This window comes from Leopardus geoffroyi, chromosome A2, assembly GCF_018350155.1.
Source record: "Leopardus geoffroyi isolate Oge1 chromosome A2, O.geoffroyi_Oge1_pat1.0, whole genome shotgun sequence".
Taxonomy (NCBI): domain Eukaryota; kingdom Metazoa; phylum Chordata; class Mammalia; order Carnivora; family Felidae; genus Leopardus; species Leopardus geoffroyi.
The window spans coordinates 145,952,990-145,980,096 of NC_059331.1; the positions used below are offsets into that span (position 1 = coordinate 145,952,990).

Here is a 27,107-nt window from a genome sequence, read left to right on the forward strand (position 1 = left end):
AGCGGTAGATCTCAGCAGTGGGTTTAAAATGTTCAGTAAGCCATGTTATAAACAGATGTGCTGTCATCCAGGCTTTCTTGTTTCATTTATAGAGCTCAAGCAGAGTAGATGTTGTATCATCATTAAAGGCCTAAGGATTTTCAGAATGGTAAATAAGCATTGGCTTCGGCTTAAAGTCACCAGCTGCATCTCTCCCTAACAGGAGAGTCAGCCTGTCCTTTGAAGCTTTGAAGCCCAGGCATTGACTTCTCTCTAGCTATGAAAGTCCTCAATGGGATCTTTTTCCAATATAAGCTTGTTTCGTCTACATTGAAAATCTGTTTAGTGCAGCCACCTTCATTAATTATTTTAGCTAGAGCTTCTGGATGACTCGTAGCTTCTATGTCAGCACTTGGATGTTATCAAGACAGCTTCTTTCCTTAAACCTCATGAACCAACCTCTGCTAGCTTCAGACTTTTCGTCCGCAGCTTCCTTAAGTCTCTCAGCCTTCATAGAATTGAAGAGAGTTAGGGCCTTGCTCTGGATTGGGCTTTGGCTTAAGGGAATATTGTGGCTGCTTTGATATTCTCTCTAGACCACTAACACTTTCTCCGAATCAACAATAAGGCTCTTTCGCTTTCTTATCATTTGTGTGCTCACTGGGGTAGCACTTTTACTTTCCTTTAAGGACTTTTCCTTTGCAGTGACAAGTTGGCTGACCAGCACAGGAGGACTAGCTTTCCCCTATCTCAGCTTTGGATGTGCCTTCCTCACTAAGCTTAATCACTTCTAGCTTTTGAGTTAAAGGGACAGACATGCCACTCTTCCTTTCACTTGAACACTTAGAGGCCATTGTAGGGTTGTTCACTGGCTTAGTTTCAATATTGTTGTATCTCGGGAAATAGGGAAGCCCAAGGAGAGGGAGAGAGACAGAAGAATAGCCAGTCAGTGGAACAGTCTGAACACGTACATCTATCAATTAAGTTCACCACCTCATATGGGTGTAGTTCTTGGCACCCCAAAACAATTACAATGATAGCATCAAAGATCACTGATCACAGATCACCATTAACAAATATAATAATAATGAAATGATTCGAAATATTGCAAGAATTACCAAAATGACAGAGACACAAGTGAGCAAATGCTACTGGGAAAATGACACTGATAGACTTGGTTGCCACAAAGTTCCACAAGCAGCCACAAGGTTGCCACAAACCTTCAATCTGTAAAAAATGCAACGTGTGGCAAGGGCAATAAATCAAAGAGTAAAACAAGGTATACCTTGTACATTAATCTATTTTGAATACCAGGGCCTCCATCCTCTGTTGTTCCAAAACAATTTCTGAAAAGATGGGGAAGGGATCTTTAAAACCATGTACACAAAAGAGGCTATAAAACTAAGGTGAAATGGGGAGCCTGGGTGGCTCAATCGGTTAAGCGTCTGACCTCGGCTCAGGTCATGATCTCGCGGTTCATGAGTTCGAGCCCTACGTTGGGCTCTGTGCTGACAGCTCAGAGCCTGGAGCCTGTTTCGGATTCTGTGTCTCCCTCTCTCTCTACCTTCCGTTCTCTCTCTCTCTCAAAAATAAATAAACATAAAAAAATTTTTAAACTAAGGTGAAGTAATTGGTTAGCTTCTCACTGGTGGATACTCTCACTTCATTTTTTGTTGTATGCACATGGGGGGGGTGGATATGACAAAAGTCATTTTTTTCCCCAAAAAAGCATAATAACTTATACTTCTGGACATCCATAGATGTTCTCACACATGTTTGAAATGTCATATATAGAAGAATGATCAGTACAACATTATCGTGGTGATATACAAATAGTAAAAGATAGGGAATAATCTAAATATTCATTGGTAGGGGAATGATTTAAATAAATATTGATATATCCATAAAATGGAATAATATGCAGAAGTTAAAAAAGAATGAGGTAGCTCTATACATACTGATATGGAACAATCTTCAAGATAATGTTGAGAGAAGGAAAAGGTGTAGAGTTGTATGTATCATATGTTGTTTATATAGAAAAACAAAGAATACCCCCCCATACATATATGTGCGTGCGTGTATGCTTTTATGCAAAGATATTTCTGGCAGAATGCCCAAATAAGAGAATTTCCCCAAGGATAAGCAGGTGCTGAAGGAAAGGGTAGAGAGACTTCCTTTTCACAATATGCTCTTTATATCCCTTGGACTTTGTGCCATGAACCTTTGCTACCTAGTTAAGAACAAACGAACAATCCAGATCTTAAAACCTATCTTATAAGATTGTCCTGAGGATTGAATGATTCATGTATGTAATTTTTGCATACATATTGTATGAGATAAATACATATATACATATGTATATATCTCATATATATATACATATGTATTTCATACATATTGTATGAGAGAGAGAGAGAGAGAGGGAGAGACCACGTGGGAACAGGGGAAGGGGCAGAGACAGAAGGGGACAGAGGATCCAAAGCAGGCTGTGCTGACAGCAGAGAGACCGATGTGGGGCTTGAACTTACAAACTGAGAGATCATGTCCTGAACTGAAGTTGGACTTGAGCCGCCCAGGAACCCCTCCATCCGATTTTCTAAGGAGGGTCTCGTGGCCCAAAAAAGTTAAGACACATTGGTTTAAGCCATTTTGTTACTTCATGTCTCTTTCTACTAGAAGGCTCTGTCAAATAGTTTCCTCTTTGTAACTAGGAAGAGGCTATGGCTGGTATTTTTTACTCATAACTTTGTCTTTTATGTCTCTCTTTTCTAATTATGTCGTGTTTTGGGTAAGTAATTTAAATTCTGTGGATCCCTATCTTAGCTATAAAATGAAATGATTGATTTGGATAAACTCACAGGTACCCTTCATCCTGAAAATGTTATGATTCTATGTAGGTTTCTTATGTATGGACTTTAAAAATTAGAAGTATTGTCATAAACCAAGAAAATCCCTTATGCTAGGAATAACCCTTAGGTGGAGACTGAAATCTGAAATAAGGGGTGAAATTGGAGGTTTTGTGTTCACATGTGTGAAAACACATGCAAGCCTGATCCCAAGCTGAAATGCCATGAAGATGCTCTTACGGCTCTGTGAGACAGAGATGACATCTCTGTAGAGCCTCTTCCTTCTTAAGAACTATTCTCTGCTTTATATTATGAGTAAGGGAGAAAAGTAGATACAACCCTGAGAGTTGTAGTTCTGTGCTAATAAGAATTGCCTGGGACATTATTGATCATTACCTGTTACTGGCTGATTTTCATAAATTAGAATTATTCCCTCCTACTTTGGCTTTAGCCTGCACACTTTAATTCAGTTGTACTTTTGATTATGATACTGTTACACAACCCAATTACCCAGAATCATTTATCCCACATTTATATGTAGTCAGTTGTGTTTACTTTTGTGTATTGCTTCAAAAGGCTTTATAGGGGATGGGATTCTTGACCTACAAGGTAGTTCAGGGTTAGTAAGAGTTTATTCAACAAGTATGGGAGGATACAAGCATTTCAGATAAGAGTATAAAGGTGTCTAGATTCGCGTCTTTGTTCTGCCTCTTACTAGTTGTGATCTCGTCAGTTATTTAGCCTATTCATACTTCAGTTTTTTCAGTTGCTAAGTGGTAATAAAAGCACCCACCTCATAAGTTATTGTAAGGGTTAAATGAGTTAATACATGCCAAAACTACAGAGTATTTGGAGTGTAGAAAGCATTCAATAAATGTAGTCCTTTTTTTCTTAATGTTGTTCTTAAAGGCATGGAGATATGAAGCAAGCACCATGGCAGTTTTGGAGACTTAAGGAATTAGGTCTAATTTATTATTTCTTCAAGACCCAAATCTTCTTTCCCAGTGAAGTCTTCCCAAATTCTGCAGGCGTTGAGCAGTGTTCCTGCAGCTCTTTGGTTGTTATTGTAATCTCTCTTGCTACTGAACTATTAAGTCTTCCATGGCAGAAGTTGTATACTTTCAACAAATATATATTGAATATCTGTATGTATCAGATATTATGGTAGGTGAACAATACAGATGAGGTCCCTGCCTTCTTGAAACTTAAATTCTAGAAGGTGAAAACAAAGAAAATAAAGAAGTAATTTCAGATAGTAATAAGTAATTGAAGAAAAGAAAATAAGATAATGGTTTAGAGTGATGGGGCAGGGCCAGATAGGATAATCAGGGAAGGCCTTGAAGAGCTGAGACGTTGGAAAGTAAACTCCTTGCACTGTAACAATTTTTATACCTCAACTCCACCCACTTACAATCTTGATTGTCTTGATTGTGTTCTTGGTCATTTCCTTCAGGTTACCTTAAAATGGTAACTGCTAAATTTAGTTTGTACATAGATTCCATATTTATTGGTGTCCAGCTTTAGCTCTTCTGCTTTTCCTTTCTTTCTCCACAAGAGTGAGCTCTTGGGTTGACTGTTTTTAATCTAGCTAGACATTATTCTTTATCTGTCCATATTTTAATTTTTTTATTTATTTATTTTTTTCAACGTTTATTTATTTTTGGGAGAGAGAGAGACAGAGCATGAACGGGGGAGGGGCAGAGAGAGAGGGAGACACAGAATCGGAAACAGGCTCCAGGCTCTGAGCCATCAGCCCAGAGCCCGACGCGGGGCTCGAACTCACGGACCGCGAGATCGTGACCTGGCTGAAGTCGGACGCTTAACCGACTGCGCCACCCAGGCGCCCCTGTCCATATTTTAATTTGATACACACAGTACTACCATCCCTAGACATTCATTTTAGGATTATGCGCTGTTCACTTCTTTGTTATACTCTCTCAGTAAGTAACAAGTTTGAAACAAGCTTCATTGTAAGCACTAGGGATTTGTTAGTTGCCATAATAGATGATCTGTAAGTTCTAGTCAATGCAGAGATTTCTTAATATTATTGACAATAAAAACTTTTGCTGAAGAGAATCTAGTGCTTCCAAAGCTAGGTTGTACCTGGTAATTGTCATGCTGTCTTTTTGCCATGTGCTTAGTAGTGGCACAATGATGACTTTCAAATCACTCTTCGTTTGAGAGTTCATCTCTTCTGCTATCTCCCACAATCAGAATATACTTGATAATTTTGGTGACTGCTTTAAGGAGTCTCTGTTGCACTTAGAGAGGTAGGATTCAGTTTCTTCAATTGAAAGACCTCATCGGAAGAGTGTGTCAAAGTGTATTCTATAAAGAGACTAAGTTCCTTGGATTCTGCATTGAGGTGTGGAGCAAATAGATAAGGAATTGAATAGAATTGTTGATTTTCAGAATTAAGAGCCACTTTTCTTCCAAGATTACTTTGCATAGATCCCATAGTGATGATCTTTTTCTTTTTTTTTAATTATTTTTTTATAATGTTTTTATTTATTTTTGCAACAGAGAGAGACAGAGCATGAGCAGGGGAGGGGCAGAGAGAGAGGGAGACACAGAATCGGAAGCAGGCTCCAGGCTCTGAGCTGTCAGCACAGAGCCTGATGCGGGGCTCGAACCCACAGACTGTGAGATCATGACCTGAGCTGAAGTCGGAGGCTTAACCGACTGAGCCACCCAGGCGCCCCGTGATGATCTTTTTCTGAATGCCCATTCCTTCTATTGTGTTCTAGACAGTATAGAAAAAAAAAAAAAAAGAAGAAGAGTAGAAGATCTCAACCATTGGATCTCTGGGCTTTCACATTGCAGTGGCCTTGTTTCTCTGTAGGTTTGGAATTCACACAGAAGGGTTACAAGGAATTTTTTCTTTTTCTTCTTCTTCTCAGTTACCTTTCTGAATTGGAATTAAAGGAGATTCTTACTATTTTTAGAACAATAGGCCCCTTTACTGTCTACTAATTATTTCAACAACACTTATAATTCCTAAGTAGACTCTACCTCTAGTCCTAAAGGTTTATCTTTTTGTTCTGTTCACTTTCTCATCTGTGGTTTTTCTGGAAAAGCTCAGGATAACTGTCATCTAAGTAGTGTTTGGGGGTCATTTCATGTTTATATTGGGTCAGTATTCATGTGCAACATTTTAAAGCATTCATCTTGTGTCTGTTGAAAATATTCAATTCCTTTTTCTTTAAATTATAAATAAATAGTTTCAAAATGATGGTGTAACTGGCACCATAATACTTCAAAAATATTCTGTTGTGTATATTTACCATGAATAGCACGGAATAATGTATGGAATTATTGAATCACTATATTGTACACCTGAAACTAACATAATACTGTATGTTAACTATACTGGAATTAAAGTTTTTTTTACAAAGTTTAAATTTCTCAAGATCCTCTAGAGGGCATGGTAAAAAAAAAATTCTGTTTCATAAGACAAAATAAGATACATTATTACTATATATTATACTATAGATGGTATAGTATAGGTGATGGGTTGAAAATATGAGTCTTCTAATTTCCTTTTTGAAAGCAAACAATTCATCCTTAAATATAAAATATAAATAAATTTTCATTTATTTTACAGTATTATTAAATTATAAAATAGCAATGGTTTTAAATAAAATTTTCAAATTTAGAAAAGTTGAAAAAAGTTTTTTGAATATTATTTTGAAATAAGTCAGTAATATTTTCTTATTATTTGTGTTGGTACATAAGCACAAGGAAATATTTGGGATTTAAAAAAAACAGTTATTGGATGATAATGAAGTTACCAAGATTTATAGCATGTATAACTGAAGATAGACAGTAGGAGCATAATAGAAGTAATGAGCTACAAATTGTCTTTACATTCCCTTAAACATGCCAAGGTCTTTCTTACATTGGAGTCTTTGCAATTACTATTTCTTTCCTTTCATATAGTAAACTTTCTCTCATTCTTCTGGTGCTAGCTCAAGTGTTATCATCTCAAAAATACTTTCCTTGATTATCCTATCAAAGGTAGTTTCTTCCTTTTATACTTTAGCCTCTTGGTCATTTCCTTGATAGTATTTACCATAAATGTAACTATTTCATCTAGTTGTTTACTTATTTTTTGTCCATCTCCCTTATTAGGAAAAGTCAGTGAGTAAGTGTAGATATGTTGTGCCTATGGGAACATCATAGAGTAAAGCCATCGGGTAGGTCATTGTCCATTTTGAACTGAAGATCAGGGAGATGTTAGATTTTTTGGAAGTTGCCTGCACATTATTTGTAAATGAAGCCATGGTTATGGGTAAGAGAATGTTTTGAATGAAGAGGAAACAGAGATTAGTATCTTCAAGAACTCCTACATTTAGGGGGCCCAACATGAAAGAATAAAAAAGCTACAGAGGAAACTGAAAAGGAAGATATCTAGGAGATCAAAGAAAAGATGAGTATAATAGTATAATGTCACAAAAGCCAAGGGGAGAGAGTCTTTCAAGGAAAAGGTATTAACAGCATCCAGAGGTAAAATAAGCCGAGAAATCTCCATTAGAGTTAGCAACAAGGACATCGTGACCTCAGCACAAATAGTCTTAGTGGGTTGTCAGGAGCCAGACTTTAGCACATTGAGGAGTGAACTGAAAGTAAATTGGGTCTATGGTAAGCTTAGAAAGCCAAGGAGTTTGGCTCTGGAGGTAAGTAAGAGAGTAGTAGCTGAAAGGTAGAAAGTGAGATGATTTATTTATTTTTTGGGATAGGAGAAACCTAAACATATTTTGTGCTGATGAGAAGAAGTCATAGAGGGTGAAAGATCAAAGAAATAGGAACGAAAGGGGATGATTGATAGAGAACAGGCCCTGAGGAGGTGAGAGAGAACTTGATCCAGAGCACTGGTTCGAAAGATTAAATTTAGATGGTATATCAGTCTGTTCAGGTTGCCACAACAAAATACCACAGACTCGGTGGCTTGAACAACACAAATATATTTTCTCATGGTTCTGGGGCCTACAAATCCCAGATCAAGGGGCTGTCAGGGTTGGTTTGTGGTAAAGCCTCTCTTTCTGGTTTATAGACAGCTGCCTTCTCCCTGTGTCCTCACATTGCCTTTCCTTTGTGTGCTGCAGAGAGAGAGTGTTCTCTGGTGTCTTTTCCTCTTCTTATAAGGACAGTGATTCCATGAGATTCACACTCCACCTTTAGTGACCTCATTTAACTTTAATTACTTCCCTAAAGGCTTTATTTCCATAGAATCACAGTGGGAGTTAGGGCTTCAACATATGAATTTGGGGGGATACAATTTAGTCCATAACAGATGGGAAGAGAGAATTCTTTTCCAGTGAGACAGGAGGGAGGTAAGAAAAGACAGATGTGGGTGAGGTTGTCAAGAAGTTGAAAAAAAGGTTCCCCATCTAGTGGTTTTAGTTTTCCCTGTGAAATAGGAATATAAATAATGTACTGAGAGTGAGGGATAGATGTTATAATTGGACATTTGAGAAGAGTAGAGAACATTTGACAGCTGGTATGGAGATGTGAAGAAAGGGCTGAATAGTGGAACATGGCAGAATTACCAGGTTTTATTGACCTGTGTGCCTGAGTGGTTTTTAGCAGCAGAACAGCCCAGGCATGGGCATAAATGTGTGGTAGCAAGAGTCTTGCATGTCTGAATATGGCCCCTTGTGAGTCTTCATTGTGTAAAACCTTCTCTTGTAACCAGGTATAGGCTCTTGTTAACACAAGGTCCGCATTGCTTTAAGAAGATTGAATTCTCTTCTACTTTCTCGGTCACTGCCACATTTGACAGAAGATTTTGACTAGAGTATTTTTATCTTGTAGAGGATTACAGTTAGAAGGAAAATCCAGGTGATTTATGGACCTCATGAGTATTTACAGGCAAGCATTTGGAGGCAAGAATTGACTCATAACTTGTAAAATCAGAGCAAATTTGCCTTGGAATCATTTGGAGCAAGTGAATGCAGCAGCACAGTTGATCCCCATTATTCTCAGATACTGTATTTGCAAATTTGCCCCCTTGCTAAAATGTATTTGTAACCCCAGAATCAATACTGTTGGTCCTTTCAGTGGTTATTCATGGACATGTGTAGAGTGGAAAAAAATTTGAGTCACCTGACATGTATGTTCCCAGCTGAAGTCACACAAGGCAGTGCCCTGCCTTCTTGTTTAAGTTCTCGTACTCAGATCCAAGGGTCCTTTTCATGGTCTACTTAGTGCTGTGGTTTTTCAATTTCGTGCTCTTCCTTGGTAATTTCACTGTTTAAAATGTCCACCAAATGTACTGGTGAAGTGCTATCTAGTGTTCTTAAGCACAAAAAAAGCTGTGATGTGCTTTGTAGAGAAAAAAAAAATGTTCGGTTAGTTTCATGCAATCATGAGTTGGAGTGCTGTTGGCTGTGAGTTCAGTGTTAATGAATCAAGAATATATAAGGTTTCTTTTTTTTATTAATCAATTAGTTTATTTATTAGAGAGAGAGAGAGAGAAAGTGAGGCAAGGGCAGAGAGAGAGAGGGAGAGGGAGAGAGAATTCTAACCAGGCTCCACGCCACCAGCACAGAGCCCAACACGGGGCTCGAACTCATGAACCGTGAGATCATGACCTGAGCTGAAGTAGGACACGTAACCGACTGAGCAATGCAGGTGCCTCTATAAGGTTTCTTTAAACAAAAACACACTCAAAACAGGGTTACCTATTAATCATTTGATGAAAATGTCATGACCATAGGCTCACAGGAGCCTAATCCTGTATTTCCCATAAAAGCAATGCTTCAACATTGGCTGCCTCAGTGTTTGCAGTGACTTTATAACACAGAAGTACTGCAAATAGTGAGAATCTACTATATTTTATATATTCTTTTCTCCAAACTTGAAAGTACCTTATAGACATTAACTCATTCATCAGTACAACTTCCAAAAATTGGCTGCTAGAAAGCGGGTTATTTGTTATATGGAAGATGGCAGTGGGCTTGGGAGACAATCCACTTAGCAGGTTCTCTCTCTCTCTTTTTTTTTTTAATATTTATATTTGAGACAGAAAGAGAGACAGAGCACAAGTGGGGGAGAGGCAGAGAGATGGAGACAATCTGAAGCAGGCTCCAGGCTCTGAGCTGTCAGCACAGGGCCTGATGCGAGGGCTTGAACCCATCTTGAGCCACAAGATCATGACCTGAGCCGAAGTCGGACGCCACCCAGGCACCCCAATAGGTTTTCTTTAATGTTCAGAAGAGTCTAGGACAATTTTTGCTTTTTATTAGGAATCTCTTAAATATTATAATACTCTGTCCTTGGATCTAAAAAGATCTGCTTCCTAATCATGGTCATGTTTGATTGATTTGCTTTGGAACTCATTAGAATATTCCTTATTTGACTTTCATGAGGAAAGGTAAAAAGGCAAAATAATTTGTAAAGCAATTAGAACTTTTTGGCAGCAAAGTGCCAGGTAGGAAAAATAATCATAGTGGTTATTTTCACAGACATAAAGCAGTAATGATGTAAGTTGTTGAATGTATGGAATTTGCATGTGCTATGTTGGCAATGACTGCCTGTGTGTGTGTGTGTGTGTGTGTGTGTGTGTTTATGTGTGTGTGTGTGTGTGTGTGTGTGTGTGTGTGTGTGTGTAGAATATGAACTTTCCTCCCTTCAACTCTGTGTCCAGATTGTCTAGATCCAGCTAGTTCTTTTATATACTTTCTTAAACTTGTCCTTTCATTTTCATGTAATTGTAGTCTAGAAATCCAGACTTTAACCGTCTTCAGGGTTGACCTTAAAGTTGTCCTCAATTCTTTCAGCCACATTCTCTCTTGAATGCATCTTCTCTAAGCATATTTTTATCATATGATTCTGCTGAGATATTACTGCCCTACTTAGAAACTTTCTGTGGCTGCTAGTTGTCTATTTTTAAATTACTATAAACCAGTTATCTCTTAATGCTTCACAATTCTCCTATAGCTCTTCTCCCCCACCCCCTTAATTGATGTTATTATGTCATAATTCATTGTTAGAGGGGCCTTAGATGTGAATTCCCTCTTTCTGTAACAAAGAAAGAAGTATTCCTTATCCTAACTAAGAAGAGTTTCTCCACTCGTGCCCTGGGTCCCATTCTGTCTTCTTCTCTTCTCAGAGACTTTTTTTTCTCAATTTACCCATAAGATTGTCAGATTTGACAACAACAACAACAACAACAACAACACAAAACACACAGTTAAATTTTAAATTCTGATAACAACAAATAATTTTTAGTATAAGCATGTGCTGTTCAATACTTAGGACACATTTTTGTTGAAAAATTATTTATTGTTTATTTGAAATTCAAATATAACTGGTATCCTGAATTTTATCTGGCAACCTTATTTGTCTCTCTTTCCTTTTTTACACTTCTGAACACACACACACACACACACACACACACACACTCATTTTCATCCTCCCCCTCTATTGGATCATTTCTTTCAGAGTTCACTCAAGCTCTAGTAACTATCTTGTTAAACAAAAGCGCACAGGCATGTGCGTGCACACACAAACACACAACACACACTCATACACACACAAAATCAATCACTTTGACTTATAATCCTTTAGTTATTTCCACATCTCTCTGCTCTGTTTCACAGCTCAGTTTTTCAAAATACTTGTCTGTTCAAACCGCCTCTCCTACTTAACTTCCTGGTCATTCTTCAATTTTCCCTAATCCTGCTTTCACCCCCTCCCCCCCCTCACTCCCCCAAATCACCAGAAACCTCCATGCTGCCTAATCCTAAAAACTGTTTTCAGTGTCATCTTACCAAAGTTCCCAGCAGTATTTGAAATAGCTGATCACTCTTTCCTTTTTGAAATAATCCCTTTTCTTAATTTCAGTGACACGATTTCTCTTTGGATTTTTCTCTTACTTTTCTAGTGACTGCTTTTCAAATTTCAGCTGCTGGCTTTTCTTATTCTACCCTGGTGGATCAGGGCTCAGATGTGGCTCCTGTTTGTTTGTTTGCCTTTTCCCCCTCTCTAGGCAATTTTATGCATTCCCATCGTTTTATATATTTGTGTGTACATGGAATTTAAATTACAGAAATGGAAGAAATCAGTAACTCTCAATTTTATGCTTCCAACCCAGACTTTCCTCTGAGCTCCAGACTCTATTCAATTGCTATTTCAATTCCACTTGTCTGTCTCATAGACATCTCAAACTTAACTTGACCAAGATTAAGTCTTGATATTCTTCTCATAATTATTTCCCCTCATTTTTCTCCACGTTAATCAATAGCATCCCTATCTAACCAGTCGGTTGAGCCAGAAACCTGATGGTCATTCCTGATATCTTCCTCATCCTTTACATTCAGTCTGTTCTCAAGTCCTGTTGAATCAACCACCAACATATGTCTCAAATCCATTCACTACCATTCATCTAATCTAAGCCACCATCATCTCTCATATATTTTAATGACCTTCTTTTTTTTATTTTATTTTTTAAAATTTACATCCAAATTAGTTAGCATATAGTGAAACAATGATTTCAGGAGTAGATTCCTTAGTGCCCCTTACCCATTTAGCCCATCCCCCCTCCCGCAACCCCTCCAGTAACCCTCAGTTTGTTCTCCATATTTATGAGTCTCTTCTGTTTTGTCCCCCTCCCTGTTTTTATATTATTTTTGTTTCCCTTCCCTTATGTTCATCTGTTTTGTCTCTTAAAGTCCTCATATGAGTGAAGTCATATGATTTTTGTCTTTCTCTGACTGACTCATTTCGCTTAGCATAATACCCTCCACTTCTATCCACGTAGTTGCAAATGGCAAGATTTCATTCTTTTTGATTGCCGAGTAATACTCCATTGTGTGTGTGTGTGTGTGTGTATATATATATACACACACATATACACATACATACCACATTTTCTTTATCCATTCATCCATCGATGGACGTTTGGGCTGTTTCCATACTTTGGCTATTGTTGATAGTGCTGCTATAAACATGGGGGTGCATGTGTCCCTTCGAAACAGCACACCTGTATCCCGTGGATAAATGCCTAGTAGTGCAATTGCTAGGTCATAGGGTAGTTCTATTTTTAGTCTTTTGAGGAACCTCCATACTGTTTTCCAGAGTGGCTGCACCAGCTTGCATTTCCATATTTTAATGACCTAACTAATCTTTCCACTCATGTTTATTCAGTTTCTTATCCTTATAGCAGCCATGGTGATCTTTTGAGAACAAAAATCCTTACCAGCTTCCTATTTTTAAAGATTTTATTTTTAGGCAATCTCTACACCCAACATGGGGCTCAAACTCACAGCCCTGAGATCAAGAGCTGAATGCTCCACTGACTGAGCCAGCCAGGCACCCCACTTCCTATTATTATTACAATAAAATTAAAACCTTTCTGTGGCCTGCAAACCCTGCATGATCAGTCCCTGACTACACTTCCAGTTCCATCTCCCACCACTCTCATTGACAGTGTTCTAATCATACAAAGTAAGAATTTGGTAAAAACGCAGTCTTATTCCCAAGTACTTTAAAAATATTTTGTCACTGGGGGCGCCTGGGTGGCGCAGTCGGTTAAGCGTCCGACTTCAGCCAGGTCACCATCTCACGGTCCGTGAGTTTGAGCCCCGCGTCGGGCTCTGGGCTGATGGCTCAGAGCCTGGAGCCTGTTTCCGATTCTGTGTCTCCCTCTCTCTCTGCCCCTCCCCCGTTCATGCTCTGTCTCTCTCTGTCCCAAAAATAAATAAATGTTGAAAAAAAAAATTAAAAAAAAAATATTTGTCACTGTAAAGTGCAGAATTTAAAAATTTATGAAAATATTGCCAATCAAACCTGAGTATGCATGAGTAGTTATCTGGAAATGATTGAGATATTTAAGACCAAACATCTAATCTCCCCTGCTCCTTAAAATCTCAGAGGCTTCTTGTTTAATTTTCTATGGCTTTAAACAATACCATTGTATTAACTTACAGTTTGAGAGGTCAGAAGTCCAAAATGGGTCTCAGTGGACTAAAATCGATATGTTAGGCATCTTACTCAGCTATAAAAATGAATGAAATCCTGCCATTGTGACAAAATGGATGGACTAGGGTGTTATACTAAGTGAAATAGACAGAGTAAGACAAATACCATATGATTTGTGGAATCTAAAAAACAAAACAAACAAAACAAAATGAAACAGAAACAGACTCTTAGATACAGGAAATAAACTGTTGGTTACCAGAAGGGGAAAGGGTTTGGGCAGGTGAAATAGGGGAAGCAGATTAAGAGGTACAAACGTCTTACAATAAACAGTTGTAAAATAAGTAAGTCATGGGGATATAATGTATAGTATGTAGGCAATATAGTCAATAACGTTGTAATAACTTCACATGGTGATAGATGGTAACTAGACTTATTATGGGATCATTTAGTAATGTATAAAAATATTGAATCACTATGATATACACCTGAAACTAATAGTGTATGTCAATCATACTTTAATAATTTTTCAGAAGGTATCAGTAGGGCTGTATTCCTTCTGAAGGCTTGAGAGGAGAATCTATCTCCTTACCTTTTCCAGCTTCTAGAAGCAGCCAGCATTCCTTGGCTTGTGGCCCCTTCCCCCATCCTCACAGCCAGCAGTGTACATCTTCAAATCTGTCTCTGGTTGCCTCCCTCTTCTACTTGTAAGGAATCTTTTGATTATATTGGGTCCACTTGGATTATTTGAGATAATCTCCCCATCTCAAGGTCAGCTAACTAGCACCCTTAATTCCATCTGCAGCCTTACCTTTGCTGTATATTCACAGGCTCTAGAAATTAGAACATGGACATCTTGGCAGGGAATGGGGAGGCATTGTTCTGTCTATGATACATTTTTTTTCTTTTTCTTTTTCTCTTTTTATAAGAGCAATACATTCTCGTTCCTGAAAAATTAGAAAACAGACCAGAAATTCAGGAGCTGGTTAAGCTCTGATGATTTCTCTCTTTTTTTTTTTTTTAATTTTTTTTTTTTAACGTTTATTTATTTTTGGGACAGAGAGAGACAGAGCATGAACGGGGGAGGGGCAGAGAGAGAGGGAGACACAGAATCGGAAGCAGGCTCCAGGCTCTGAGCCGTCAGCCCAGAGCCTGACGCAGGGCTCGAACTCACGGACCGTGAGATCGTGACCTGAGCCGAAGTCAGACGCTTGACTGACTGAGCCACCCAGGCGCCCCTCTCTCTCTTTTTAAAAAAAATTTTTTTTAATGTTTATTTTTTGAGAGGTGGGGGGAGGGGCAGAGAGAGAGAGGGAGACAGAGGATCCCGAGAAGGATCTGCGCTGACAGCAGAGAGCCCGATGTGGGGCTCGAACTCACAAACCATGAGATCATGACCTGAGCTGAAGTCATATGCTTAACCAACTGAGACACCCAGGTACCCCTCTCTCTTTCTTTTTAAATTGAAGTATAGTTGACATACAATGTTAAGTTCAAGTGTACAACATAATGGCTGGACAATTTTATACGTTATGCAATGTTTACCAAGATAAGTGTTGGTGGTAGTTACCATCTGACACCATACAAAGTTATTACAATATTATTGACTATATTCCCTATGTTGTACTTTTCACCCCGTGACTTATTTATTTGTAACTGAAAGTTTAGGCTCTGTTGATCTCTTAATGGAAATAGAGATACTTAGTTCATTTTGATTAAGAAGAGATGGTCTCTGAACAGTTAAGGTATTTGAAGCACTAGAAAAACTATTAAAAGTCACAAACAAGAAAACTATCTGCCAAGTAAAATAAGACTTTGGGTAGGTGATTTTTCTAGATCTTTGCTTCTTTATCTCTAAAATAAGGAAATCAAGTTAGCTGATCTTTAACATTACTATCTTTACTAATGTATAAAATTGGTATCTCCATTCTACTAAAAATTAATCAAAAGAGATGAATAGATAACATTACAAGAAAAAATATTGGTAACTACCTGAGGCGATAGATGTTAACTAAACTTTCTCTGACAGTCATTTTGTAACCTATACATATGTCAAATCATTGTGTTGTACGCTTTATAATAGTACAATATTATATCAATTATATCTCAGTAAAACTGAGCGGGGAGCTAAAAAAATGAAATCAAAATAGGTGAAAAGATAATATACAGGGGTTTTGTTTCATGGTGTTTTTAAATCTGGTCAATGCATAGCTTTATTCCAGGATTCAGTCAACTACCATCTTCAGGGTCATGAAAGACCAGGAATAACTGAGGAACTACCATGGATTGGAAGAGACTAAGGAAACATGACCACTAAATGCAGTGTGGGATCCTGGATTGGATCCTGCAACTGAAAAAGGACATTCATGGACGAACTTGTGAAATCCAGATAAAGTCTGTGGTTTAGTTAATAGTATCATACCAGTGTTAATTTCTTACTTTTTATAATTGCCCTGGTTTTACAAGATGTTACATGAGAGGAACTTGGGCGAAGTGTATATGGGAATTCTCTGTACTGTTCTTGCTGATTGTTCTAAGTCTAAAATCATTTCAAAATGAAAAGTTTAAAAAAAGACAACAGTAAGAGAGGAAAAGCAAGCCACAGAGTGGGAAATGTTTGCAAAAGACCTAAAACCAGAATATATAAATAACTCATACAAATCAGTAAGGGAAAGACTGACAACCCAATGGAAAAATAGAAAAAAGATTTGAAAAGCCACTCCACATAAAAAAAATATCCAAATGGCCAATAAGTAGATAAAAATGTGCTTGACAGTACACAAAATTTCCAGTTTCTCCAAGTTCAAACCCTGTGCTTTGCTGATGGGAATGTACAACGGTGCAGCTTGTATAGAAAGCGCAATGTGGTTTTTGGTTCCTCAAAATAATAAACAGAAATATAAATATATGTGTATTTTTAATGTTTATTATTATTTTTTAAATGTTTATTCATTTGTTTTGAGAGAGAGAGGTAGTGCAAGAGGCAGAGGGACAGAGAGAGAGAATCCCAAGCAGGCTCCATACTGTCAGCAGAGAGCCTGACGCAGGGCTTGATCCCACAACCGTGAGATCGTGACCTGAGAAGAGATCAAGAGTTGGATGCTTAACTGACTGGGTCACCCAGGCACTTTTCTTTATTGTTTCTGAGAGAGAGAGAGAGAGAGAGAGAGAGAGCGAGCAGAGAAGGGGTAGAGAGAGGGGGACAGAGGATCCAAAGCAGGCTCTATGCTGACAGCAGAGAGCCTGATGCAAAGCTTGAAGTCATGAACCACAAGATCATGACCTGAACTGAAGTCAGAGCGTTAACCAACTGAGCCACTCAGGTGCCCCAAACAGAAATTATTATAATATGATCCAACAGTATACCCCCAAAGAACTGAAAGTAGGGGTTTGAACAAGTATTTGCATACCTGTGTTCATAGCAGCACTATTTATAATAGCCAAAATGTGGAAACAACCCAAAAGCCCATCAATGGATGGGAAATGGATAAACAAAATGTGGTATATACATACAATGGAATATTATTATTTGGCCCTAAAAGGGAGTGAAAGTCTTACACATGCTATAATATGGATGGACCTTAAAAACATTATACTAAGTGAAGTATACAAAAGGACAAATATTCTGTGATTCTACTTATATGAGACACCTATGATAATCAAATTCAAAGATACAGAAAATAGAATAGTGGTTTCTAGGGGCTGGGGGAAGGAGGAAATGGGGAGTTATTATTTAATGGGTGTGGAGTAGTGAAAAAGTTCTGGGGATGAATGGTGGTTATGGTTGCATAACAATATGAATGTGTTTAATGCCATTGAATTGTACACTTTAAAATGGGTAAAATGCCAATGTTATATATATTTTACCACACATACAAAAACAATGTTACAGGCCAATATTCATAATGAACACAGATTCAGAAATCCTCAACGAAATATTAGCCAATCAAATTCCGTACTACATTAACAACATACATCGTGATCAAGTGGGAAGTATCCTAGAGATGTAAGGATGGTTCAACATCCACAACTCAGTCACTATAGTACATACACCGTATTAACAAAATGAAGGATAAAAATCATACGATCATCTCAATAGAGGCAGAAAAAGCATGTGACAAAATTAAACATCCATTCATGATAAAAACTCTCAACAAAGTGGATATAGAGGAATTGTACCTCAACATAATAAAGGCCATAAAAAAAAAAAACAAAACTGTGCTCGGTGGTGATGATAGTGGTGGCTGTGAGATGCAGATTGAAATCACAGTGTGCCACCATTACATAGAATGCCTAAAATGTAAAAAGACCAACAATACTGGCAAGGATATGAAGCGACTGGAACACTATTCTCCTGCTGGGAAGAATGGAAATTAGTATACAAATTTTGGCAACTTGTTTGATGTCATGTTCAGCTAGCTGAACATGTGCATACCCTCTTACCCAGCGATTACACTCCTAGATAAATACCCAACCAGAAATATCTTCATATGGGCACCATACAACATCTGCAAGAATGTTCATAGCAACATCATTTTTTATGGCCCTCAAACTGAAAACAACCTTCAACAGGAGAATGGATTCAATAAATTATGAGTATTCATGTGATGGGATACTTTCTGGTAATAAAAATAAATGAACTACTGCTAAATGCGACTAACTTGGGTAACTCTTAGAAACATTTTGAGCAGAAAATGATGATATTTGATGATCTTTGTATCCGGTACAAAAATAGGCAAAACTGATTGGTGTTGATAGGAATCGGGGTAGGGAGGAGGCTAAGGACTGAGAGGGAACATGAGGGAAGGCTGTTGGGTGCTGGTAATGTTCTATTTTCTTATCTAGGTAGTGGCTACATAGGTGTGTTGGCTTTTGAAATTTTATCGAACTGTAACCTTTTGATTTGTTATTTTTTTGTAGGTTAGTTATGCTTCCATAAAAAATGTATTTAAAAGTTAAAAGAATGCAGTTAGAAGTCTGCATTCTACATTTATTTAATGGCATTATGTTTCAGTATTTTACCCTATACCCTTCCCATCCCCCTGTGCCCCATCCCCCTCCAGTCTGTGATAAATTCCTTCTCACTTTTATTCTGGTTGCGTTCAAGTTTTAGCTTGACCTCCCTTTGAGGACAGTTTTAGCTAGAGGTGCTAACTGTGCGGCAAACTGAACTTCGACCTGCCTGGAGCTCTATTCGCTGTGTCAGGGAAATTGAGGATTTACATTCCACATTCCACTCCCAGAATCTAGAGGATTTAACAGGGAGTGGAAAAGGTGGCATGGTGCTGCTTTCGTGTACTGTAGTCTCTGTATTGCTTAATTGTTTATCTGAGAAGCAGTGATTGGATTAGTCAGTGACAGGGAGGTACAGAGTTTTGTTATAGTGATATTTCTATTTATAGTTTTGCCAGTTCTTAGTCATACCTGATTCCCTTTTCTTTCTTTTTACCTTTCAGGTGCTTATCCTGTATTTTATTCAGTTGGAGCTTTACTCTGACCTAGCTATTCTTCAAGTCATTGTTTCATTCAGCACGTATTCATTGGTTGTTTACTATGCGCTGGGTACTTGGAATACAGGAATAAGACACATAGTCTCTGCCCTCAGATTGCTTGCAGTTCTAATGTGGAAATAGACAAATGATCAGTCTGTCTGGGGGATTACTCAGTAACTCACAGAATTGATTCTTAACCTAGACCAAGAGCTGGAAATGTGTACTGAAAGAAGTTACAGCTAAGCTAAAATTTGAAAGACGTGTGTGTGTGTGTGTGTGTGTGTGTGTGTGTGTGTGTTCACAGTGGGGATGTTGGGGAATTCAGAGAGCTGAGGCTTGGGAGGTATGCGCAAGTTTAAATTGTTGTGCAGGGTCTTGTGTGTCATGCTAAGGAGTTTGGGTTTTATTTTAAAGACAATGGGGAGCTATTGAGGCATTATGAACAAATAAGTGATGTGATCAGATTTTAACATGATTGAGCTGTTGATAATCACATATAAATGAGTCGATTTAACAAATTGAGGTAGGCTGTATCGGGATGGAATTATCTAGGCCCTTGTCAAAGTGTAGTCCCAGCAGTGGCATCATTGGAGAGCTGTTTAAAAAGTACAATCTTGGGGGGCGCCTGGGTGGCTCACTCGGTTAAGCATCCAACTTTGGCTCAGGTCCTGATTTCGAGATTCATGAGTTCGAGCCCTGCATTGGGCTCTGTGCTGATAGCTCAGAGCCTGGAACTTGCTTTGGATTCTGTGTCTCCCTTTCTCTGTCTGCCTCTCCCCTGCTCACGCTCTGTCTCTCTCTCTCTCAAAAATGAATAAACTTAAAAAAATTTTTTTAAAAAGTACAATCTTGGGACCTAAGTCAGCATTTCAACAAGATCTCCAGGCATATTCAAGTTTATGAAGCACTGATTTAGATAGATGTGATGATGGTCAGGTTTTACACAGCTGGTATGAAGAAGAAAGGGCAGATTGTAAGAGATATTATGGAGTACTTTCTTCTTTCTGTTAGAATACTCTTCTCAATATTCCTTCTTGCCAAATACACTCCAGGTACCCCCTAATCATCCTTTACCTTTCAGCTTAAATGGAACTTCTCACTCCCAATATACATGATTGGCACCCTTGCCATATACTTGCATAGCCCTGTACTTACCTTGTCATTTTTCATATTTTTGTTGTAATTATTTATTTAATTGCCTGTTTCTCTCTCCTGACAGTAAGCACCATTGAGAGCAGGGGCTGTCTTTTTATGCTGGCTGACACATAATAGGCACCCAGTAAATATTTGTGGTTTGATTGAATGAATTCATCATGTATAGTAGAAGATGGATTTGGGTGTATTGGGGGATATATATATATTAGTAATAATAGTAAATTTTAAATATCACTGACAAGTTTGAGGCACTGTTCTAAGGGTGCGTGCGTGTGTGTGTGTGTGTGTGTGATTTGATCCTCTCAGCAGTGCCATAAAGTAGATACTTTTAATGTCCTCATTTTACAGATGAGAAAACTGAGACACAGGGAGGATAAGTAATTTGTTTAAGGTTACACAGTAAATGGGAATCAAGATTTAACATTTTTTTAACGTTTGTTTATTTTTGAGAGACAGAGAGAGAGACAGAGCACGAGCAGGAGAGGGGCAGAGAGAAAGGGAGACACAGAATCCGAAGCAGGCTCCAGGCTCTGAGCTGTCAGCACAGAGCCCAACGCGGGGCTCGAACTCACAAACTGAGAGATCAGGACGTGAGCTGAAGTCAGAGGCTTAACCAACTGAGACACCCAGGCGCCCCAGTGTGAATCAAGATTTAAACCAGACAGTCTGGTACCACTCTGCTATGTCTAGTTTTGGGCAAAATAGCTTCCTGGCACTTTTTATGAATTTCTATGTATTACTTAATTTTGATAACACTAATGTGAGGAAAGGCATTATTATCCTGTTTCACAGATGCGGAAGCAAGGGCTTAAAAAGTTATATTGCTTATGTAAAGACACACACAGATAGTAAGTGATGGAGCTAGGCTTTAAAGCCAAGCCTGTCTAGCTCCAAAGCCTGTAGTTTTACCAGTAATGATGATGCCTCCATGTGGAGTCTAAAATACCCGTGGGATATGAGTCTCAACGTACTGAGAGGTAGGGTGCCTACCATTTAGGTCCCGGGTAGGGAGAGGATTTAGCAATTCCATCCGCTGTGGTAGCATTAGCATTTCAAGTCTGAAGGGATAAGGGAGATCTGAGGCCTAGCAATTCCAGCCAGCCTCATGACTGACCAGATGGAACTTTGAACTCAGGAGGTTAAGAATCTTAGCTTCTACAATAAGCTGTAACTTAGGGGACTAAGGAATAGTTATTGCTTTTTCTTATAGCCTCAGAAACAGCTTAGAAATACTGAATGTCAGTACTGGAAGGAACCAGTTCTAACCTTCCACAGTCCATTATTACCCACCTCCCTCATTTTATAATGAGGAAACCGAAGAAGAGAGTAATTAGGTAACTTGCCAACGCACAATAAAACTATTAGACACAGCCAGGAATAGAGGACAGGGTCACGTTCTTGGATTCTTTGCCCCGTGCCTTATGACTTTCTAGGTTCCAGGTTTATCACCTCTTGTTTAAAACTGTTCCGCTGTTGTAGTTACTTCTTCACCACCGCGTGGTTCCGTTTGACTTTGACCCCCTGGAAATATTAACTTGTTTTTCCTTCTGTAGCCAGGCATATACTCACTCTGGCAAGTCGTCTGGCTTTACCTCCATTAACAGTACTGCTATCAAATCACCACTGGCAGGAGCACAACTGGCACATAAACTTCAAGTTGTTCTTGGAGTGCAGAGGAGATTCTTGTGAGCTATTCATACACCTGGTCCATTTTCGTAAAGCTTGAAGGCCATAGGCACAAATGTAGTTTGTCTAACTTTGTTGTTGTTGTTGTTGTTGTTGTTTTTTTGAAGTTGCAAACTTCTCACCTAAATGTTAAGAGTGCTTATTATAGATAATCATGTGCAGCGGTCTTACTCCAGCCCTTGCTATAGGTGTATCTCTTAAGGCACAGAATGGTAAAATGCAACTCGATTGTAAACAACTTTGCAACTAGTATTTACACCTATACCTCATGCCTTATACAGTCCTACTCAGTTAATAGATCTTCAGTTCCCAAATGTAATAATAGCTACTGTTTTATTTTTGTTTCACAGTCATTGCAGAAAGGTGTAGTAAGGCTACAGTTTACAAAGGAAGTCTACTTTAGTTAAAACCTACACTAAACAAACAAACAAACAAACAAACAAACACAAAGTCACAGCTGGGGCTTCTGGCTGGCTCATTTGGTGGAACACATGATTCTTGATCTCAGAGTCGTGAGTTTGAGCCCCACGTTGGGTGTAGAGAGTACTTAAATAAATCTTTAAAAAAAAAGTTACAACTAAAGTAACATTTAGTTTATAAACGCCTGCAAAAGCAATATATTTTACTTGTGCTTATTCTTTTATTCCCACCCTCTTTTTTAAAATAATTTTTTTAATGTTTATTTATTTTTGAGAGAGAGTGTGAGTGAGGGAGTGGCAGAGAGAGGGGAGACACAGGATCTGAAGCAGGCTCCAGACTCCTAGCTGTCAGCAGAGAGCCAGCCCCATGCGAAGCTTGAACCCACGAACTGCAAGATCATGACCTGAGCCGAGGTCGGGCACCCAACTGACTAAGCCGCCTAGGTGTCCCCCAACCCCTGTCTTCCTTAAAAGACATTTCTTCCATGTTTTAACACTACCATGAGGGCAGTTATTTGCTTAATAACTGATTATGTAGAAAACATGTACAGGACCACCAATAATCTAGTAATTTGCTGATCACTGAAATATTTTGTTTTACTTTTTAATGTTTATTTTTGAAAGAGAGACAGTACGAGTGGGGGAAAGGGAGAGAGAGAGGGAGACACAGAATCCGAAGCAGGTTCCAGGCTCTGAGTTGTCAGCACAGAGCCTGACGCGGGGCTCGAACTCACAAACGGTGAGATCATGACCTGAGCCAAGGTCTTAACCGACTGAGCCACCCAGGTGCCCCTGATCACTGAAATATTTTAAGTGTTGGGCTCTACTCTTTTGGCCTTGATTTGTTCCTAAAAGCTTCATTATGATGCAGATCATAATGGATTATGGTTGATGCAGATCAAGCAATGGAAAGTGGATTATATATTCCTACAGAGATAATATTATAATTAAGGATTAAAACCCTATTAAGGACTCACCACAAATAAGTCAGAGCTGTGGGCAGTGGTATAACTAAGCCCCCGTGAATATAAAGTAATATTCTAAAAATATATTGAACACATTGATTATGCAGGTTACCCTCAGAGTACTGTAAGGTATACATACAGTATATAAAATCTGACCATTTCTTAAGCCCTTAATGTATGCCAGACACTGTGGGCAAATTGAAGCTGGCTAAGCCCTTGAAAAACGTGGACTCTAATGAGGGACAACACACGTACACAGTAACTTTAATGTGAGGAAGGCTGAAAATAGTGATGTGACCAAACAGTGATGTGACCCAACACTAGAGGAAAGGGAGATTGCTTTTTCTAGGTTAGATTCCATGGCAGATCTATCATTTGAGCAGAACTTGAAGAATTTGCATATGTGAAGGTGATAGAAGTGAAGGCAGAATGAATGCATTTCAGTTTGAGAAAATGGCATGAGCAAAGGCATGAGGTGGGAAAGGACCTCATAATAATGACATAAGTAAGAGCTACTGTTTATTATGTATATTAAGTATTGTGCATACTTAGTGTATGCACACTTTTTAAATCCTTGCATCAATCGTGTGAGGTATTATTATTATTTGTGCTATACAGATTGGGAAACTAGAGGGAGAGGGAGGCTAACTAAGGGGTAAAGTCAGTATTCTCACCAGGTCTGTTTAATTCCCAAACCAGTACTCGTAGTGCTGGTCTTCACATCCAGGAAACAGTGGGCAACACAGCTTTTGTAGGGATGGCGTATGTACAGGGATATGGAGTGGAAGACCATCCTGGAAAGGATTTATAGAGGGTTTTTAGGAGGCAATGAAAATGGATAGGGATGGACAGATGACAGGCTTGGAAGAATTGGCAATGGATTGTTCTGGGGACTAGGGAAAAGGGGAGAAATCAAAGATGACTGAGGTTTCTATTTGGTTGACTGAAGTAATAGAGGTGGAAAAGTGAGAAGAAACTTGTTTGGAGGGTTGAGGGAAAGAGGAACAATGGAGCAATCATTTTGATTTGGGATATGTTGCATCTGAAATACAGATGAGAGTGGCTCAATCGGTTAAGCGTCTGACTCAACTTCAGCTCAGGTCATGATCTCATGGTTTGTGGGTTTGGGCCCCACCTTGGGCTCTGCACTGACAGTGCAGAGCCTGCTTGGGATTCTCTCTTTCCTTCTCTGTCTCTCTGCCCCTCCCCTGCTCGATCTCTCTCTCAAATTAATAAACTTAAAAAAATTTATAAAAAAATAAATAAAATACAGATGAAAGATACCCTCGGAAATTTAGGCAGCAAATGTAACTTCTCATTCTGTTAAAAAGTTTGGATTGAAAGGAAGACCAGACGACAATGACTGGAGGTTGCTGACAACTAAGGCTTTATCAGAATCAACACCCTGACCTCAGAGGGCCTGTCGCTCCTTCATGTCATCAACCTTCTATGTCGTGGCATCACTCATTGCTTCACTCCATATTCCCTCTGTGGCCGCAGCTTCCTTTACTTCCCCCTCTGCTGTTCTCTCTTCTTGTTGCATCTGATCTCTACCTGCCCTGTGATCGCTAATCCTTTGACACCTCTGCGTTCACCTGGTCCAACAGTCCCCTTCTCTTTTCACTTGCCTTTCTCTGTAGCGTACACATCCAGGTCAGTATGTGAGTTCTGCCTTCGCTGGCATCTTACAATACCTCTTCCCCTAGACATTACCATCTTCTCCATTGCACATCCAAAAGATCATTCTCTTAACCGGTGAAGGTCCTAAGGGCCAATGAACCAGTAATACTAATTTTAATATGAAAACCATCAGCTCTAGAAAAATTATCCTGGATGATGGGAATTAACACTGAAAGAGTCTCTGGTCCATAAAGGGGACCAAAGCAGGCATATCTCATTGGGCTTACTTTGTGCCTGAAATCTATGGTACTCTTACTGGGTAACCTACCCTACGAGTGAGCAAAGCAGGTAAAATAAGTTAGGCCACCTTTATTCTCGTTTTGTCTTATTTCCAAACTTCTGAAGTATGCAGAGAAGAGGGAGCTGGTAGAGGAACCTAAAGAGGGAGCAGCTTCTGAGGTCCCTTAAGGTGGCATCCTGTCTCTTCCCAAAACCAGATGGGTGAGTAAAAACCCACTTTAGATAGGAACTTGGAGGCAGCACTAGTCTTGATTGGAAGCTTTGGCTCCCTCTAAACCTACACCGTGTAGCTCCTGACTAGCCTCAGGTAAGCAGCTCATTTACAATTGGCGCCTGTGTTGTTTCTGCAGCTGAAGGCCCTTGGACCTTCATGTACATAGCATAGGGAGCCAGCAGAGGGAGTTGTGGTCCCAGAACTTTCTTCAGAGATTCTAGTTTCTGATTTTGTAAGAGATCTTCCCTGGCACCATCCGAATCAAATCTCCCTTGCAATAAGAATTTAACTTGAGATATGCCTGAGTCTGGTGCCAGACCCCTGGTGTGAGCAGATGGGGAGGTTCTGCATAGCTGTTTAAACTTGAAAGCCATAAGGAACTCTTGATTTCAAGGAAACGCCTGTTTACAGATCCAAATCAAGCAACTCTTGAGAAATGGGAGTGCCTTCTTGACCTCGATCCTTATTGATCTTGGTATCAGCACCTCCAGTGACGTGTCCTCAGGGGCGGGAGAAAATTAACAAGTGCCTTACACACAGGGAAAGAGAGGAAGCCTGACTCTTGCCGTGGAAAGTGTCCACTGGGGAGGCGGGGGTTGAGTGTTTGGGTAGCATTAAACAGTGAGTGTCCTGTGGGAAGTTCAGTGCCTGGGTGCAGAATTTTGCATTAGCTCTGATTTTGAATCAAAAGCAGAAGGTTTGAAGGGGGCCAGTAAGGGACTTGTCAGGCAGTTGACTAATGATCTTAATTTGAATAGAAAGCCTCTTTGAAAGAGGATGCAGCTTCTGCTAGATATTGTGAATTTCTGAATCACTAGGCTTGGTTCTGCTTTGGGGCACTCAAAAAACCCTGGCATTTCCAAACCAGCTTTCCCTTTTGCTTCAGGACATAGATTACCCAAGCCTGCACTATGGAGAAGTGGGACGGTAATGAGGGCACCTCAGCTTTTCACGTGCCTGAGTGGATGGTGAGTTCTTTGGTCGCTTTGCTTTTCCTTCTGTTTCTTGGTAATGAGGCAACCATTTCTGACCGGTGACAAGGATCACCTGTGACAAGTCCCTACCAAGATGTGTGGGTGGGAGAGCAATTATTACTCTAATTTCTGATTAGCTCCTGTGTCTTGGGTCCCCCCGGTTTCTTAATTGCAAGTGAAACTGGGAAGGGTCTGGGAGCTGCCTGGCCAGAGTCAGCTACTGCCTGGTTGTCTGTGCTGGGCTACTGCTCCTGGTATACTGCATGGATTGTGTTGCCCTGTGAGTGCTTTGCACTCTGTGTGCAAGCTAATGCTTAGTTTATTTCTCAAGGGGGTAGAGAAAAAGAATAGTGAGGGGGGAAAAACAGAACTTGTAGAAATGGTGGTCTCTCAAGTCTCTGAAAAGATGTAAGATATTTCTTCCCTAACTGCCCATTTTTTCCCTCCAGTCAAAACATTTCCCCAAACACTCTTTCTATGTATATTTCTGAAGGGCAGTCACTATAGCTCTCTTGGTACTGTTCCTCAAAATGCCAT

The 27,107-nt window shown here is 39.3% G+C and overlaps 1 protein-coding gene across 6 annotated transcripts in view; it reads left to right on the forward strand.

Annotated features, from left to right (window-relative positions):
- AHCYL2 (adenosylhomocysteinase like 2) overlaps positions 1 to 27,107 on the forward strand; it is a 170,522-nt gene that overhangs the window by 87,935 nt on the left and 55,480 nt on the right. For 2 of the 6 annotated variants that reach the window (XM_045495598.1, XM_045495601.1), the window contains exons 1-2: positions 26,096 to 26,217; positions 26,483 to 26,564. The exons of 2 other annotated variants lie outside the window; for them this stretch is intronic. In XM_045495598.1, the coding sequence (XP_045351554.1) occupies positions 26,508 to 26,564 (57 nt within the window). In that variant the 5' untranslated portion in view covers positions 26,096 to 26,217; positions 26,483 to 26,507. Of the gene's footprint in view, positions 1 to 26,095; positions 26,565 to 27,107 lie in introns of those variants that run through there. 2 more of the 6 variants (XM_045495599.1, XM_045495603.1) reach the window with 1 other exon arrangement.